The 14,936-nt window shown below is 42.4% G+C and overlaps 1 protein-coding gene across 5 annotated transcripts in view; it reads right to left on the bottom strand.

The window, feature by feature from the left end:
- KCNC1 (potassium voltage-gated channel subfamily C member 1) overlaps positions 1 to 14,936 on the bottom strand; it is a 123,947-nt gene that overhangs the window by 15,310 nt on the left and 93,701 nt on the right. For all 5 annotated transcript variants that reach the window (XM_082193624.1, XM_082193621.1, XM_082193622.1 and 2 more), the window contains exon 2: positions 2,213 to 3,146. In XM_082193624.1, the coding sequence (XP_082049750.1) occupies positions 2,213 to 3,146 (934 nt within the window). The remainder of the gene's footprint in view (positions 1 to 2,212; positions 3,147 to 14,936) is intronic.

The raw sequence follows: 14,936 nt of genomic DNA, 5'->3' as shown, positions 1-14,936 counted from the left end.
TAAGTGCTGCTCCAGTCACACACAGACAAATGGCTGCTGGAGCAGTTCGGTTCATACTTTCCCACATACAAGAAGAATCACACCAGAGATAACAGGTGGCCATCAGGACTTTTTATGCACAGGAACTGCATGTGAGTTCAGAGCATTCATGAGAACACAGTGGTTCCACACTGCACCATGGATACACAATCTGCCATGATCTCATTGGGCAGTTGGATGTATGTGACACGCTGCTTCATGAGTGTCCTCTTATCCTCCGTACTTCGCAGAAACGTAAACCATTCCTATTTACTCATGAAGAAGGTGCTCCATTGCTTTGTGATGGCATTGTGATAAGCATTTGCAACCTGAGGAGAATGGACAGCAAAAACCACATAGGTGTGCACGCAAAGGGTAAAATAGTAAAGAGGCAGTCATTGCATGGATTGTGGCCAGCCTGGTGCAATGGAAGTCTTCAAATCAAACTAAAGGGTTAACCAAAAACAAAAAAAACAAAACAAACAAACCCACAGCAAAATATAGTGACAAAAATGAAAGCTCTTTACCATCTGTATGGAATATTACAGAGTTCTGCAAAGGAACAAAGTTAATTTTCTGCCATCACTTTCCCATCTCTTAAAAAAATATATATCAGCATTTGGCACTGGTGAAGCCACACACACAAAGGAAAGTCACGCTTCTTTTGTGTTCTTTCAATAGCATCCACATGCATGACTGTGAAATGGATAGAGGAGATTTTTTCACCCACATGGAGTGATAAAGTTTAGTTTTCTGCCAAAAATAAATAAACATAGAAATGATACTGCAAGACCATCATAATTATAAACTGGTTCCTTAAACGTATCCCTCACTACTAAGGTTTAGTATGAATCACTGTATAAATGACTTTTATCGCAATATATCCCAATGGGAAGTATCTTTTAAAAATAGGCTGAAGGTTGCATATGGCTGCAACCAATGCTTGTTTCACCGGCCAAAATAATTTGTGTTTATTATGTTTAAAACTACTATTTCCCCCCACAGAATTGGTCAATGATATTCCATGGGTAGAGGTAGATTATGGGGTTGAAGTGATCAGATCAAAGCCCTGTAACTTTGTGTGCTCTTTGAGGAGTCTCATAAAACTGAGATAGTCCCATAACTAACCACTAGCCATGGGATATTATAATATATTCCATGATGACTAGTATTTTTATTCCCCACCCCCAATGTTGAACTAATATGAAATATAGTTTAGTCTGACTGGGAATATTTTCTTATTGCTGTCATTTATCACTATAATTAACAAATAATCATAATAAAGTACCCTGTGAGATTATCGCTCATGGCTCTTCAGAATAAGTCTGCACAAAATGGTCAGTGTTCTCCCCTTTTCAGTCAGCCTTTACTGTGAGGAGGGTTGAAGGAGCTGTAGACTGTGGACCTTTTGTGAGAAGGCATTGATGCTCCTCCTGTTCAGAGCTCTAAATGCTAAGCTTCCGTGTTGATTATGTCGCTACTTGTTACAAAATTGGTTGGGTCGCGTGATGTGGAATAAACACCCTTACATTTAGCCTTGTTCCCTTCTGAATCACATTGTGTTTCTGTGGGAAGTCTAAGCTATCATTCTAATGGGTGGCTAACCATCTGAAAAAAATACATGGTTGTCTCATGAAATCTGCATGTATTGATGTAAGTTTATCCTTTAAGGAGGCACCTGGTTTCTCTAACGTAAATGGTGTTCTGCAACTCAAAAAGCATCTAGGAACAAGTGGGGAAAAAAATATCCAGGGTGTGTGGGAATTGTGTACGTGTGTGCTTGTTTTGCTGGGCATGACCTGCGCCCTTGGCTCCCAGTATGCCAGGAAGCATTTCGCTTATGGGAACCATCGTGATGTATTAATGCAGCCCGGCAAACATAAGCTGTAAATTTCTAAAAAATATTCTTCCACTAGCTGTATTAACTCTTAAAATCTTTTGAGTGTCCCTTTAAACAGGACCAATATTAAGGCTCCTAAAGCGTGCTCTCCTAAGTTTCACTTGTCAACTTCTCCTGTACCATTTTGTCCCTGCAACCTGTATGTCCCACACATTGCTCCATGTGTGGTGGTGGGACAGTAATGGGATAATGTGCTACCCATTGTGCTAAGAAAGCAGTCTGACTGAATCTTTCAATCTCTACAAAGGATGGAGGTTAAAGGTCAGATGGACATTCCTCTAAGAGGTTTCCTACCTGCTCTGTTAATTTCTAACATTTCTTCTTGGGCGAGTGGGCATGTGTCGCTCTGAGTACTGTGGTGTGGAGAGTTTATGACAGATTTACAATAATTGGGGGATCCCAGCTGGGGCGGCCGTGGGATATGCTTCTTTTTTTTCTTTGGTAGCTTCTGCTTAGCCATAGCTAAGGAGTAATACATTCCGAAATTGTTCACAATGACGGGTACAGGCATGGCAATGGTCAGCACGCCTGCAAGAGCACAGAGGGCCCCCACCAGCATGCCTGACCAAGTCTGAGGATACATGTCTCCGTAGCCCAGGGTAGTCATGGTGACAACAGCCCACCAGAAGCCAATGGGGATATTTTTAAAGTGTGTGTGTTCGCTGGCACTAGGATCATTGGGTTTAGCACCTATTCTCTCAGCGTAGTAGATCATTGTGGCAAAGATTAAGACGCCCAATGCCAAGAAGATGATGAGCAGCAAGAATTCGTTTGTACTGGCACGGAGGGTATGACCCAAGACCCGCAGCCCTACAAAGTGGCGGGTCAGCTTGAAAATTCGCAAGATTCGTACGAATCGGACGACTCGCAGGAAGCCCAAGACGTCCTTGGCAGCTTTGGAAGACAGGCCACTGAGTCCAACCTCCAAGTAGAAAGGCAGAATGGCCACAAAGTCAATGATGTTCAAGGTGTTTTTGATAAATTCCATCTTGTTCGGGCAGAAAATGACCCTCATTAGGAACTCAAAAGTAAACCAAACGACGCAGACCCCTTCAATGTAGGTGAGGAAGGCCTCTGTCTCCGCCTCCCGATAGATGCGCACGTGGGTATCATTCCCAACAATTTCCGTCTCCGTCTTGTTAACGATGGGATTAAATCTCTCATGGGTCTCGAGGCAAAAGGTAGTGATGGAAACCAGAATGAAGAAGAGGGAGGCAAATGCGATATACTGTAGAGAGAAAAAACAGGAGAAAGCTGTTAGACCGCAAAGTTTGTTTGTGAGGAGGGGAAAACACAAAGCATATAGAGATTTGATTGTGAGACATTAAAGAAAATAATACCAGCAGAAATGGCGCTGCCTGGCTGCAAGTGCTCAACACCCATATTTTCTAGGTTACTCTGAGTGGACCTGACCCAGGACAATCTGGGGATGTCTTGACCTGCTCTGGGCCAAGCCCAGATTGGTTCAGGATCTGGGATTTGTTCCAAGACAGGGCACAGCCCTAGTGTTTTGTTTCACTCTGCATCTCAAAATCAAATTCTTTTCAGAAAAAGTATATGTTTAGATTCTGTACTAAAGAGGATATGTGAATCCCAGTTTGATCTCCTGCACATTCTGAAATAATATGCAGCTGATGCAGCAATTGGGTCTGAACTGGGCACCATGCAGTTGTGCAATGACAAGGAGGCTGGCCCAGGATCCAACGTATCACAGATTGGATAAGTCCCACCATCTTCCGACTTTAGAAGGCCAGCTTAGTTGAGAGCTGGGGAGACGGTCATCTCCATTCATTCGACACACGCACATGCCCAGCTTATGGGGAGGGGGTTGGTTTCCTTGGTCACTCACTGAACCAAAAAATGAATCTAAAATATATTGGCCAAGGTAACACAGGTAAATAGGACAAGCCAAGGGTGGCATCAGGAACAAGCAAGCAGGTATAATTCTGCTAAAACAAATAGTTTCAAAATAACATAAGGAGCAGCAGGCTATCAAGGCTGGCTCAGAACTGAGCTCCCAATTGCCCTATTTTTAGAGTTGCAAAGTAGAACGAATCACTTAGGGCGGAAGAAACTTTGCTGAATATGAACTGAGGCTGACTTTTTACCACAGTCCTGTAGAGAGTCCTGACATTTCCCATAGGAGGCTTTATCAGGGAGTTTTCACACTAATATAGGGTTCCTTTTTCTTTTGGTTGGGGGAAGCCCATAATCCACATTTATGCATATGCCACATAAATTGCCAAATAGCTTCACTGCACACACATGGAATGTCCTGGCTTATATTCAAGTGGTATAGGCAACACAAGGGAAGTAGTCCTGTAGATATTAAAAAACCCTGTTTTGCATCCCAGAAGTGCTGGTCCACACACCTGATTTCTGTAAGATGCTAGAACAGCAGCACTGGAATCCCTCCTCCCATTCATGGCTTGTTGGCTCCTCCTTGTTTCCTATGGAGGTCAGGCAGCCCTTTCTCCCAACTACAGGAACATAGGAAGCTGCTTGGTTCATCTAGCGCAGTTTTGTCTATACTGACTGGCAGTGTCTGTCCAGGATTTCAGGCAGGGCATTCCCAGTTTTACCTAGAGATGGCAGGGATTGAACCTGGGACTTTTTGTATGCAAAACAGATGCTCTACCACTCAGTTATGGCTCTTTCCCCACTAAAGCTCCACTAGGGGAGGGGGAAGGTTGTGACCATCCAGATGTTGCCAGACTACAGTTCCCATCATCTCTGATTATTATCCATACTGGCTGGGACTGATGGATGGGAATTGGAGTCCCAGCAGATCTGAAGAGTCATAGGGTCCCTAGACAGAAAATCAGTTTTAATCATTTATTTCTCCGCCTCCACACACATTCAAAACCTGACACTAATGCAGAATGGCCTGCACATATCAAGAACACATATTTACTAAGTGTCTCTTCAAATTCCTCTCTTGTATTTCTTATCTTGGGGGGGGGGGGAGAGAACAAAATGGTTTCAGATTGAATTCTCATGGGCTTCAATAGTTCTTCACCCAAATGTGATATCTGGTCCATTACTTTATCTTCATTAATATGGCAGTATTCATTCAGAAGTAAATTAATCTTTTTTTAATGCTGCTGCACTGTTAAAACCTCCTGAAGGTGATAACATTCTCCCAAGGACACCAAGGTTACTAAATATTGATCTTTTCTGCTTCTGCCTGTATCAATATAATCATTAGTGACAAAAGCATTACTCATATTTTACTCCAGTACTAGTACACCTTGCACGAGAACTTTCTCAATTTATCAGTTTTAAAAATAGAAATAACAAAGATAACAAAAAAAAGACTTATTCACACCTATTACAACACTGCCCAGAAACGGGAAGTAAAAATCCTAGAATGTGGAACTATGTATGCAGTGACACCGTGACATGTGAAACACAAATATTTTCTAGTGAAAGATCAATGCGCAGTGTGGTAGAATAGGCCAAATGTTACCTCAGGGATAGGGCCAAATGGAGTCTTCCAAGTATCTCCATATGGCCCCCCAAACTCTGTCTATATCATAGCCCCTCTCCAAAGGTCAAACCTGTCACTGAGTGTCTTTGACTGAACTGTGTCCTTGAACACTGATAATGCCCTTTGCTTACCTTGAGGGAGGTAGCTTACTGTACAAAGGCAAAATCACATTTATTGCTCTCCCTGCTTTTGTCTGTGGTCCCACTCACCACTGGCATGCGGCCCTCAGACGTCTGCCCAAAAGGCAATGCGGCCCTTGGCCTGAAAAATGTTACCCACCTTTGTGTTAGACGGAGAAGTCCTCGTTCAAATCCTCAGTTAGTCTTGAAGATCACAAGAGGGTATTGGGCAAAGTCACAACCTACCTTTTATCAAACACCCCACACAGGTCTGTTTTGTGCATTAAAAATGGGCTGAGAGAAACAATAGACATTTTAGAGGATAGGCTAATATTTCAAACTCATCTCCAAATACTGGAAAGGGAAACAGAGGGCAATGGGAAGAAATTTAAGAAGGACAATATAAAGTGTTGCCTAGCAAAAATCTAAAAGCACAGGTATATGATATGGGCTAGCTGCCTTAGCAACTGTAGTTCTGGGAAAGAGTTGGTTCTGGGAAAGAGTTGGGAGTAATACAAGTTAAGAAATGCATGGCTCATGCCACTTTAGGATTATTAGCTGAACTCTCCTTGTTACTGTTCCAAAATCCACAGCTGGGTTTTAATACTACTACTACTACTACTACTATTAATTTGTATCCAATTTTTCTGCCTCAAAACAGGCAGAAAACAGGCTTATGGGTGACAAATAGCAACAAAGCTATCCTCCCAACAACACCCATCTTTTGCCTCTCCCTCACCTAGTATTGCATCTATATTTCCCCTGAATGTCAGAGAAGAGCTTCTTGCCAAGTTTACCAGATAGCAACACTTTAGATTTAATAAGATTAATATAGTTCTCAAGGGCATCCAAAGAGCTTTACATCCATTTCTGTTCAGCAGCTAGTTTTTGGAGGGCTATTTCATAAGTGAGGTAAATGCTTGAGGGTGAAGGCCTTCACACACATAAACACACCTGGCCTACTTCAGTACTTGTCACTTCCCTTCTTTTTACAGTTCTTCAGCAAACTATTTCCCTCCATCTAGGTCCCACCCTGTGGGGACTGGTTATAATGCTGAGAGACACTTGTGGGAGGCTCATGCAAAGCATAAAAATGCCTAAGGCTGATTCTTGAAATCCCACCAACCTCTTTCTGGTCCTCTGAATTTGCCCATGATATGTATGTGCCCAGTGGTGTACACCATACTGATATACTGTTGTGGTAGTGTCTGAAGTAGGACCAGCTTTAATGTGTGAGGCAATTCTTGCCTCTGACAGACCCTTGAAAACAATTATTTCAGCATTCAATGCAAATGCCTGCTTTGTCTTGAAAAATGAAAACAACGTTTTCAAAGCTGAAAGAGAACAACATATTCCCTCTGGGGGAGGCCAGCAGCAACCGAATCAAGACCAGTCACAGATGCATTTCCAAACTGTTGTTCATCCTCCCTTGTGAAACATATTTCCCCCTATGTTGTCATTCTCCTTTTCTAGGCTAGTCTTCTCTGTTGCTCGCTTCTCTATGAAGGAAGAGAGGCTGAACGCGCACCATACATTCAAAGCATATTTTCCTCACCCCTACCTGGGAGCTGTAGTTTGTCAAGGGTGCTGGGGATTTTGGTTCTGTGAGGGATAAACAAAGACTATGTTTGCTGTCAAGCAATGGCTGTTTCCACCTGCCTTGCCTAGGAGTGTTCGTAATGGAGCTGTTCTGGAAGAGCTGTGAGGGGAGACCGACTGTGTTTGCTGTCAGAGGATGGCTGCTTTGCCTCGCCCTCCAGTCCTCTCACAGCAGCTGATTCCAAAACTCTGAGGAGGCTTTCCCACCTTTTCGGCTGAAGCATAAATGGTGGGGAAGGGGAGAGTCCTATGCACTATTGCCATCTGCTTTGTGGCTATTTTTGGATATGAAGTTATTGGACTTCTTTTTCTTGACCTACTAAGCTCAATGAAATGTTGATGTATTTAAAATTAATTGCTAATAACTGCCGCCAATGCTTTCTAATGGGCACTCCTGGCAGCTGAAACCCTCAGGCATAGGCAAACTCGGCCCTCCAGATGTTTTGGGACTACAACTCCCATCATCTAACAGGACCAGTGGTCAGGGATGATGGGAGTTGTAGTCCCAAAACATCAGGGGGGGGCTGAGTTTGCCTATGCCTGCTATAGGTAGACATAGCAGCCCAAATCCCCAATGCATTAGAATGTGTAGACCAGGAAAATGAAAGTCCCAAAGTGCTTGAATGAGTGAACCTAGTGTGCAAACCCCCCTATGATTTCCTGTGGGTAGACCAAATGGCACAAAAGTTCCAGTGCTTTTTTTATAGGCCTCTGGACACCAGGTCTACTGCCCCATGCTGTGGTGGGGTTGAAGAAGTGGTGTTGAAGCATCATTGCTGACTTTCCTTCCCCTAAATACATGTGACAACCCTATACCGCTCAGAAATTGAAGGCTGATTCATACATGCAGGAAATTACTTAATATATCAGTGCTTTGATATGGCACATTTGATGACTCACTTAGCTGAATTCGTGAAAAGTAATGTGTTTGAGGTGATGCGAGATCTGTGGCATTAGATCAGTGTCGACTCATTCACACATGCAAATTATCACTTGGTGTCACAGTTGTTAAGTAAAGGACATTCATGTGCATAACCAACTCTTTGTTGATACCTGTTCTGCACATTTACCTCCTTATTATAGGAATAATGAACCTGTGATCAGGGTTGTCTTAAGCATATGTGGCGTTGGGGTACAAAGACCCGCCCGGTGCCCCCCCCAGTTTGCCCAGTCCCAGGCGCGCAGGAAGGCGGAGCTGATTGGCCGCCTCAACGTCTCGCTGGCTCAGTCGCCCCCAAACTCGCGGCGCAGAGCCACCCGCAGCAGAAGAACCCACTGTGGCGCTCCAACCAATGGGTGGGCTCTTCCCCTGACTCAACTCTTGGGCCCTGGACTCTCGGCCTGGAGCCCCTGAGAGCCTGGTGCCTGGGTGCCCTGCACCCCTAGTGCCTATGGGTAAGACGGCCCTGCCTGTGATTTTTCTGGATATTGCTCAACCATAACTCCCATAATTCCCTGTCATTTGTCATGCTAGCTGTAGCTGATGGGAATAGGAATCTAACGTTTGGAGGGTTGCAGGCGTCCCCTCTTGCTTTAGTAAATGGTCATGAACAGACTTTTTAGAGCCAATTTGAATATAACATTCTTTGTAAGCTGAATGATATTTCTTCCCATATTGCTAAGTTGGATCACCTTCAATCATCCCCTTAGGTCACTGGTCAACATTTTGCTCAAGGATAGGAGGTTGCAGCAAATTATTCAACAGCAATGAGAACAGCATTAAAGCACCCAGAATATCAGGAAGCAATGAAAGCATTTGCTCTCCACTGATGTGTATGTGCCCAGGTGCCACAGCTACTGCTGGTGCTACTTGCTGTTCTTTACCCTACATTTTAAAATAAAACTCTGCATAAGATTCTTCAAATCTGCAGGGAACAAGCAGGGAGGAGCAAGGAAGAGTTTTTTTAACATGAATTTGCATCCCCAGATAAATAATGCAAAAAGTGATGTTTGGAAAGGGGAGCTGATATGCATGCATAATCTCCAATTACAGCTGGCAGCAAATTGTAATGCAGATAGTTCAATTGAGCTATTTTAAGAGAAGCGGAAAGCGAGGCTCTTGCTTTCCTTGTTAGTGAAGTATACCATTGCCTCTTTTATATCACCTTCTGATTAGAGGAACAAATTATTTAAAAAAACCTCATCCTCTGCTGACCTTTGTGAGGATTCTCACAAAGATCCTAGGCACTTGTAGCTCATAGGTCCAGGCTGGGAGAACTTCTTCTGACTGATGGGAAAGGGGAAAAGCAGCAAGACATAGTGATTGGTATTGAGCTCAATATTCTCAAGGGCACATATCAGGTCTTGGGGGGCTCTCTCTCTCTCTCTCTCTCTCTCTCTCTCTCTCTCTCTCTCTCCCTCCCATTTTTAGTTTTCTTGAGCATCGCAAATTACAAAATCCAGCAACATACACTTTTTTGCTCCCCATTTCCTCTTTCTTTGAATTCATTGTTGTCTGCTTTCTTTTCCATCCTTCCCTCTGTCAAACATACTGCCGTATTCATTCATTCTTTCATTCATTCATTCATTCATTCATTCATTCATTCATTTCCTTAGGTATGCAGCATTATTATTATTCTTCCCCACCTTTTCTACTGGCAGGACTTGGCAACTTACAGATCAAAACAAGAATGGCTAAAAACAGAAAAATCAATGACTAAAATACAATTAAACATTGATAGATTTAATATACCGTATTTTTCCGTGTATAAGACTAGGTTTCCTCCCCTAAAAAATAATGTCCAAAATTAGGAGGTGTCTTATACACAGAGAGTGCTGAGGGTAGATTTTCTTAAATCTGAGTCCCCCAAAATAGGGGGTGTTTTATAGGCAGAAAAATACGGTACATATATAAAATCTATTTTAAAACACTTGGTAGTGTGGGACGAGGGGTGGTTGAAGATTCTGCTGCTTGATCAGAAACAGCTGGAACCTTTGCAAATGTTCCAGCTGACCTCATGTAAATAGAGTATTCTGAGCATTCAGTGCGACTATTTCCACAATTTCCACAAGCTGAAAGGCACATCCAAACCACCACCTCCACCTTCCCTATGGCCCCCAAATTGACTTTTGGAGCTGAGGAAGGCAGTAGTGGATGCTCTCAGGGCCAAGCCATGATGAAAGGTTTTGGCAATGGTCTACAATAAGTGTAAAAAGAATATTATTTCAGACGTAGACCAACTCTTGTATCAGTTACAACCAGTCAAAAATCAAAATGTCAACGATGTCATGGAGCTAAGGCAGAAAGTCAGAAATTTGAGTTTGCAGGCATTAAAACAATATGCTCAGAGACAAAATTACACTCAAACTGATTGACAAAGGGCTAAAAAGGCAGATGACTTTATAGACCAGTAGATCGGTAGACATTTACAGACCTTCTAAAGTCAAAGGGGCATAAATTGAGATGATGGCTCAGTCACACACAAACCAGTTTGTGCATCAGACATCCTAGGGTAACGAGGATAGCGCTCACATGGCCATGAGCAACACAGTTGTATAAAGAGCCATTTCTCAGACTCTGACAAGTTGCCTCTGCCTAGAGCTTGTCCAGCTGTTTGAATTACATGCAGTATTCCACATGGGAAATTAAATCACTTCTGTGCACAGGATACCAGGTGCAGACAAAGCCAAAAATCCCCAGCTAAAGTAGAAATATGAAGCGCTCTCTTTACTACTGCGGTGTCATTGTATGTTCGAAATGCTCTCTTCATTGAGCTATGGTATTTGTATATCCTGAAACTAGGGCTGAAGTCATAATTGCACTGGATTTCATGTAGATACAAGAGCCTATTGTTCAATCATATCATGCAGAAGAGAATCCAAAAGACAAGATGTACTAATAGAGCAGATACATTAAACTGAAGGCTATTCTTCAGTTTTCATAAACCCAACACCTACCATGCCATTTTAAAACAAAGGTGTCTTTAAAACAAGGTGAGTTCAGAAGACCTGCTGAGTCCACTTGCTTACGGGAAATGGTCTCAAACACAAAGGCAATACATACTAAAGCATGGTGTAGACAAGCCCATATTCAGGCTGAGAGAAGGACAGAGCTCCGAGATTTTCTCTATAAGAATCTGGGGTGCTGGCAGTTCCCCCAGAAAATTGATGGGGCACAGAGATTTTCAGACACGTGCGAAAGTTAAGCTGCATTTCACCTTTGCTTAACCTGCATACATGTTTAAATAATACATGTTTAAATACATATTACAAAACCCTTGTAAACCTCCAGTTATCTAATTTCAAAGGAAAGAGAAGCTGAGTACATGTTGCATCCCTGGACTTATCATTGTTTGGAGAACAGGACACGTGTGAGTTTGCTCTCTGTGACTGAGTGTACCATGTAGATAGAAGTGCCAAGGAGCAGATCTCACCACCGCCTGACTCCCCGCAGTGCATAGAAACAGAGGTAAATATGTGTTTGCTGTTACATAACATATGCGACAACCTTCACCTCCTTTGGAGATTGTTATAAAGCTTCCTCAGTTGCTAGATCAGAACGTGACAGATGAAGAACACTGGCGATGGAAATGTATGTTCTGAAATAAGGAGCAGCCAATGAAATGGGTTATGTGTGGGAGTTCCATTTCCCACGGCTCAACACTTGCAGAGAGCTGGAGATTCCCATCCCTTTCGTAGATGTAATGAACATGTTAATTTTTAATTATAAGAATGTTTATAAACTGCCAGCTCATAAAAAAAATTCAAGGTGATGGACAATAAACTTCATTGAAACATCTTAAATTTATGAGATCATAAAATACAGAATAACCAACATTGCATCAAATTAATTCTCCAAAAATGCTTGGTGAAACAAAAAAACCTTTTCAGCAAGCAATGACGTAACAGAATGGAGGAGCCTGTCTGATTTCAAAAGCAACAGCCCCCAAATTACCAGTGCCACTAAGCCAAAAACCTTCATTTGTGCAGAAACTAAATAGCCATGAAACATCTAGGCAGGTGTCAGACCATTGGACGATTTCGCTCAGTACTGTCTGCACTGATTGGCAGTTGTTCTCCAGGCTATCAGGAAGGCATCTTTCCCAGCCCTACTTGGGAGATGCCAGGGACTGAACCTGGAAACTTCTGCATGCAAAACAAGTGTTCTACCACAGATCAGCTCCTGGCCTGCTCTTTGTGCACCTAAATATCTCCTTGTTTTTAATCAAGATGCTGTTTGGATAATAATTTTTCCAGATGGTGCTTGTTTATTCAGGGGTTGAATTTAACGTCGTGCTATTAAGAATGTTCCATCATCACAAGCATTTATGCTTGCCAGACAGAACAATCTCCCTCTCCTCCCCCAACATGCTGTTCTGAGGGTTATACTGACCACCCTTGGGCATTCTAAGCATGAGAGGAGAAGGAGGAGAAGGAGGGAATCCCATTGCACAAGTGGGACTTGTGCTGGTTTCTGCTAGCACTACTGTTTAGTCAAATCCAGCCCTCAGTCTCTGCAGCTAAGTGGCCTTTATGAAGAAACAGCATGATTAGGAATGCCGACTCTCAGGATTTCACTGGCTGCATTTATAGCACAGAGCAGTCATTGCAAATCAATGCTACCTTACTATAGACACCTGGTTCCTTTGTACAGGAACTGGTATCCATTTGTGATGAATGGTAATAACTGGTTCATATATTGTGCACAATAATAGTTCACAATATGAATTTGGGGTGGTTTTTTCCGCTCTGAAACCATTGGGTCAAATCAGAGCAAAGTATTGATTTTGCTCTGATTTGATCAAATGGTTTCAGATGTCTGATGGCAGCAGTAGGCATCTGGCAACCCACAGGCCAAACCTGGCCTAAGAATGATTCCCGGCTTTTCCCCAACAGAGAGGAAAACATGTGAGAAATAACACAGGATGCAGTATGTACAGGTTTCTCATAGGCGCTTTCTCACTCCTAGGATGAGCAAAATGCTATTCTGTTTCCTTGTTGCTCAGATTTCAGTTTTATAATGAGTAGCACCGTTGTTTTTCTAATTGATAGTATTTTTTAAAATTAATATTTGTATGTTTTATGATTTTTGAAAGCCCATCTCATAACCTTTGAACATTTCAGGTTCACAATACAGCAGAATCAATACAGACTCTTCCAATTGCCCTGCACACAGCACCAACTCTGAGTAGCTTTATGCTTGTAAGCTTTATGGGATTATAAACCTTGTGTGTAAAAGCCTTGCCCTCTTCACCAAAAAGATTATAAGCAAGTAGCAATCAGCCTCCTAGTTCTCTTTTCTTCTGTTTCTTGTTGCCAGTGCCGTGCACTGACATTAAGGCAATCAATAGAATAGTTCACTTCAGTGAACACAGTTATTTCAGTCACAGAGCTGTTCACATTAATGTTACCCAGCTGGGAAATATAACAAAGAAGCAAGCTTAGACATAGACAAAGCTTGCTCTGGAGGATAAGAGATCGTCTACTTGCTCCCACAGAAGCTAATAGACATGATTATGTAATGTTGAAAAGTAGAATGTATTGCGCTCCATGAAGTATCTCGCAGTGCCCTTGGGAACGAACATTCAGATGAGAAACTGTGTGTGAATGAATGTACAATCAACTGGAGATAATGTTTACATTTTCTCCCTGAATTCTCTGCTTATGAAAGTAAACACCTAATCTTTCATGTGCTGACTCCGTGATGCAGCCAATGGGATGAAATACTCATCATGAGCTCTAGCAATGTGTGAAAATTTAGTCATATGTGGTCTGCATATAGTGGTACTTAGCTCAGAATAGGCACTGTTCACAACTGAAGATCACTATCACACTAGGAAGAGATATTGTCCTTCAAACACCCCCAGTCAAGTTTTAGAGTTGCAATAAAAAGGGATTCAGAAACAAAATTGGCTGGTTTAGGGATCAAGAATTCTCCACCATTTAAAATAAATAAGGAACACCCAGGAAGGTGTAATGCTGCAGAAAATGAGGGTAACAAACAAATAGTACAAAGTAGAAGCACAAAAAACAACACAAGCCTACAGCTCAAAGCATGGATAATCAAAAACACTGTGGTCCAGATCAGTGCTTTCTTTCTAAAAAATATATAGATGTTTAGGGGTACTCTCATTTTCCTACTCATATTGAAACACTGTCCCTCAATGAGGCCAAACTTAGATTCACAAAATGTTTAGGGGTATGCGTACCCCTGCGTCTGTCAAAAAGAAAGCACTGGTCCAGATAACAATGTATCTACCCCCACCTATAATTGATGAAAGAGAATCTGGAGAAGTAGCTTCAGGCTTTGCATTGTACTTTGGTCATAAGGTACCAAAACAGAAATCACAAGATAGTCTTCATAGATATTTCTTGAATATAGAAACATTCATTTACGCCCAGTAGACCGCAGGAACCCTTTGGATTCAACTAACTGGTCCCACTAGTGAAAACTCAATGCCCCCCCCCCACCGCCGCCTTGCCCTCCCAAATTGGTTCTGGAACAGCACAGAATGATGTACTTCTGGCAAAAAGGGACTGACGGAAGAGAAAGCTTTACAGGTTAGAGAACAGTAGTAAAGGAAGCCAAATGACCGAGAGGTTTAAGAAAGAAGCGATGTAGAGCTGAACATCACATATTGACTTCAACTAGACAGTCAAATGTTGGCTTCAAGTGTCTAGTTTCTATTACTACAGTGGTACCTCGGGTTAAGTACTTAATTTGTTCCGGAGGTCCGTTCTTAACCTGAAACTGTTCTTAACCTGAAACACCCTTTAGCTAATGGGGCCTCCTGCTGCTGCCGCACCGATTTCTGTTCTTATCCTGAAGCACTATTTCTGGGTTAGCAGAGTGTGTAACCTGAAGCGTATG

The sequence above is a fragment of the Podarcis vaucheri genome, assembly GCF_965113315.1.
Source record: "Podarcis vaucheri genome assembly, chromosome: 1".
Classification (NCBI taxonomy): Eukaryota; Metazoa; Chordata; class Lepidosauria; order Squamata; family Lacertidae; genus Podarcis; species Podarcis vaucheri.
The sequence above is the reverse complement of the archived record's forward strand: the minus strand, read 5'-3'. Positions and strand labels throughout refer to the sequence as shown.